The sequence below is a fragment of the Neodiprion lecontei genome, chromosome 2 (genome assembly GCF_021901455.1).
Source record: "Neodiprion lecontei isolate iyNeoLeco1 chromosome 2, iyNeoLeco1.1, whole genome shotgun sequence".
NCBI classification, from domain to species: Eukaryota; Metazoa; Arthropoda; class Insecta; order Hymenoptera; family Diprionidae; genus Neodiprion; species Neodiprion lecontei.
The window spans coordinates 19,275,351-19,279,243 of NC_060261.1; the positions used below are offsets into that span (position 1 = coordinate 19,275,351).

The 3,893-nt window shown below is 35.4% G+C and overlaps 1 protein-coding gene across 1 annotated transcript; it reads right to left on the reverse strand.

Annotated features, from left to right (window-relative positions):
* Window positions 1-460: 460 nt before the first annotated feature.
* Window positions 461-925, reverse strand: LOC107219013 (lysine-rich arabinogalactan protein 19-like). Its single transcript, XM_015657069.1, has one exon. It carries the CDS (start codon window positions 923-925, stop codon window positions 461-463), a length of 465 nt encoding a protein of 154 aa, XP_015512555.1.
* Between the last annotated feature and the right edge of the window lie 2,968 nt (window positions 926-3,893).

Genomic DNA, 3,893 nt, shown 5'->3' on the forward strand with positions numbered 1-3,893 from the left:
GGATTGCAATTTGGAACATTTATACAATGTATTAGAACTTATTGGAAAGTTGAAAGAAAACATACAGATAGATATATAATTAGGTATTTGATTTCATATTTTCAATTTATGAAAATTAACTATTCTTTAATTTAAGAAAAATGATTTAGTTGAATTATTATTTTTTGTATCATTAAATTATTCAATTTAATTGCCTCCATTTATATCCAATTATATCAATGTATAATTTCTATACATATATAATTAATTGGATAAAAATGATAATAAATAAATTTATTATTTATATTTTATCTATATATATTATTATTCTAAATTTACTTTTCTTTCGCTATTTGTTGTTAGCTAGTTGTTCGACCGAGCCGCGTGGAAGGACTAGATAGCTGTAGTTTCAAAGATTAGTTGTTTTTATTTATTGTATATACATCTTATTCATTTATAGTTTTATATACATATATACAAGCTATATTAATGGTTTCCACGCGAGGGAAGGGGCGGTCGTCGCCCTGTTACACCGCGGTGGAGGCTGCAGTGATGAAGTGCAGCGATGAGTTGGCGCGGTCCTTGGAGGCGGCGTATACCGGCTTTCCGGAGAGCTAGGCGGTGTTGGAGGGCGGCGATTCTCCGGTTCCGTTGCTCGTTGCGGAGACTCCCACTCGCTGTCAGACTGGGTCGTCTGGGTAGCCGTTGATACGTAGATGCGTTGAGGCTCGGGAAACGGAGAGATCGCTGCCGGAATGCGGCGGTAGTAACTCGGTGACGTCACTCTCGCTCTTCTCACGTCCCACACTGATTGCAGAACCGCCGGTGGCCTAGTCAGAGGCCTTGACGGGAGGTTCACTCGATGAAGCACCCACGGAGCTGGTGGATTGCAAGCACTTGTCTTTTGGGTTGGGCTGGCTGTTGCCAGTTGAACAGGATCCGTCATGCAGTCGTCAAAGTCTGCGTGCTGGTCTGGAATCGTAGCGTTGCGTGGCGTAGTGTGGTGTAGCGTAGCGTAGCAGTTAGTTCGTCTTGGTCAGTTCCGGCGAAACCGAAGTGTCCTGCCGATCGGTGAGATCGGTGGTCTCTCATCGCAGCCTCAATTGGTCTTCAGCAGCGGGAGACCACGTTGGCCGATTACGCGACGCGCTCGGCTGCGTGGGTGGCGTGAGCAGCGCGCGTGACGTAATACTTTCTTCTGTGTCGCGCAACTAGAAAGTGTGAAATGCTTGTTGCGGCGCGTGGGTTGAAAGGCGCGCGACCGACTAGTTGCTTTCACAATGTTGTTGTCAACACTTTTAGAAAACAAAGAATTTAGAAAAAAACAAATTCGTACATTAATTAAATTTTTTAATAAAGAATATAATTATTAAAAAAATCCCATATATTTTTTGATTATTCGCTCACATATTGATTGACATAAAAATATTATTCATTAAAAAAATGCCATTCGATTTACTTTATGGATTGTAATTTGGAACATTTATACAATGGACTAGAACTTATTGAAAAGTTTAGAGAAAACATACAGATGGATCAATGATTAGTTATTGGATTTCATATTTTTAATTTTTGAAAATTAATTATTTTCCAATTTGAGAAAAATGATTTATTCAAATTATTATTTTTTATATCATTGAATTATTTAAATTGATTGCCTACATTTATATTCAATGATGTTAATGTATAATTTGTATATCCATATAATTAATTAAACGAAAAAAATGATCAATAAATTTATCAGATACATTTCATCCATGTTTATCACAATTTTTAATTTACTTTTGATAAAAAGAAGAATTTTTCGAAAAAAAAAATTTTTACATCAATCAAATTTTTTAGAAGTGAATATGATTATTAAAAAAATCCTATATATTTTTTGATTATTTGCTGAAATAATAATTGAAATGAAAATATTATTTATTGAACAAATGCCGTGTAATGTACTTCATGGATTGTAATTTGGAACATCAATACAATAGATTGAAACTCATTGAGAAGTTTAAAGAAAACATACAGATAGATTAATGATAAGTTATTTAATTTCATGATTTTAATTCTTGAAAATTAATTAATCTTTGATTCAAGGAAAATTATCTATCTGAATTAATCATTTGTCACATCAATAAATTATTTGATTCAATTGCCTCCATTTATGTTCGATTATATTATCATATGATTTGTGTAAATATGTATATATGGTTGAATAATTGAAAAAAATGATTAATCGGATTATTATTTATATTTTATATATATATACATATATATATATATATATATATATATATATATATATATATATAATAATTTTCAGTTTACTTTTGAGAAAAAAGAATTAAAAAAAAAAAACAAGTTTTACATGATCGAATTTTTTGAAAATAATCACAATTATTACAAGAAACCTATAAATCTTTTGATCATTCGATCACATATTAATTAGAATAAATACATTAATCGGTACAAAAATGCCATTTAATGTACTTCATGGGTTGTAATTTGGAACATTTATTCAATGGATTACAACTTATCAGAAAGTTTAAGGAAAACACACAGATAGATATGTGATTAGTTATTCAATTTCATATTTTTAATTTCTCAAAAACTAATTATTCTTTAATTTTAGGAGAATGAAATATTTAGGTTAATTATTTTTCACATCATTAAATCATTAAATTCAGTTGCCTCCATTTATATTGAATTATATCAATGTATCATTTGTACATATATATATATAATTAATTAAATGACACATATCAATTATAAATTTATCATTTATGTTTTATTTATATATATGATAATTTCTGATTTACTTTCAAAAAACAAATGATTTAAAAAAAAAAGATTTCCATTTGTTACGTCCTCCAGACTTCATATTCCTTTCCCACGCTCTTAGTTACCTTACGCTCTGTAGTCTACCCTTATCGTTCGCGAGTCAGCAGGTTCTCCTGTAACTCGCGGCTAGCTTGCCTGCTACATCCGGCAAAACCAGGCAGATCCATCCCAGCACTCAAGCAAGACACCTATCCCTCTAAACGAAGACCATACCCTTTTTCCCTTGACCGACTCCGTTGCATTGACCACTAATAAACAATCATATACTTTAAATCGTTTACCTTCCCTTAATACCGATCCCTTTCTATTCCATTCCCTTCCTGCATTGGGAGTAGTAGCACGCGAGTGCATAGTCGACGTGAACGGACCCTACAATAGCCAAAGAACACCTTGGCTGGGCGTGGAGTAAGCTCCGATTACCGCTCATCGGAGCCTACGCAATCTACCCCGTAACATTTTGGTGGCAGCGGTTTTGCCCGTCGACCTACTCGTCAGTGCAGTGCATGTTTTCTACGAAAGTGTTCAGTGCTCGAAATTTCTAACGCCGTACCAATCAGTGATGGCCGTGTTACGAACGAACTCTGGGCCACAAAGTACTGTGATAGGCACGCAGAACCTATTCAACTCGCCACGGATACAGGCTCTGCAAAGAGTCCCCAATTTCAATAACTCCGTCACATTTTGGTACTATTGAAATTCATCGATAGATACGACGTCGAATAACTGTGTAGCGAGTGGAAATTCAGTGCGATAGCCAAGTTAAGCCGCACACCGCATCTGAACACATCACCCTTCGAACCGACAAATATTGAATGGACCCTTCCGGCTCATTCGGACTCCTGCAATCCTGTTAAGACGAGAACCTGGACCCGAAAGTGACATCGCCCCAGGACCTGGATTACCACACTTATTTATTAACACGCCACGGAGTACCTCATCTATACCCTCCTCGTGCCGACGCATGACGTGTATCGCCTCTTCAAGTTTCACCTGCGTCCAGCTGCCTAGAACCATGCTGTACTCTGTTTTTGCGTTTACCTTCGCCCTGTAAGTCTATTCTAAGTCTTAGTATTAAGTTGATA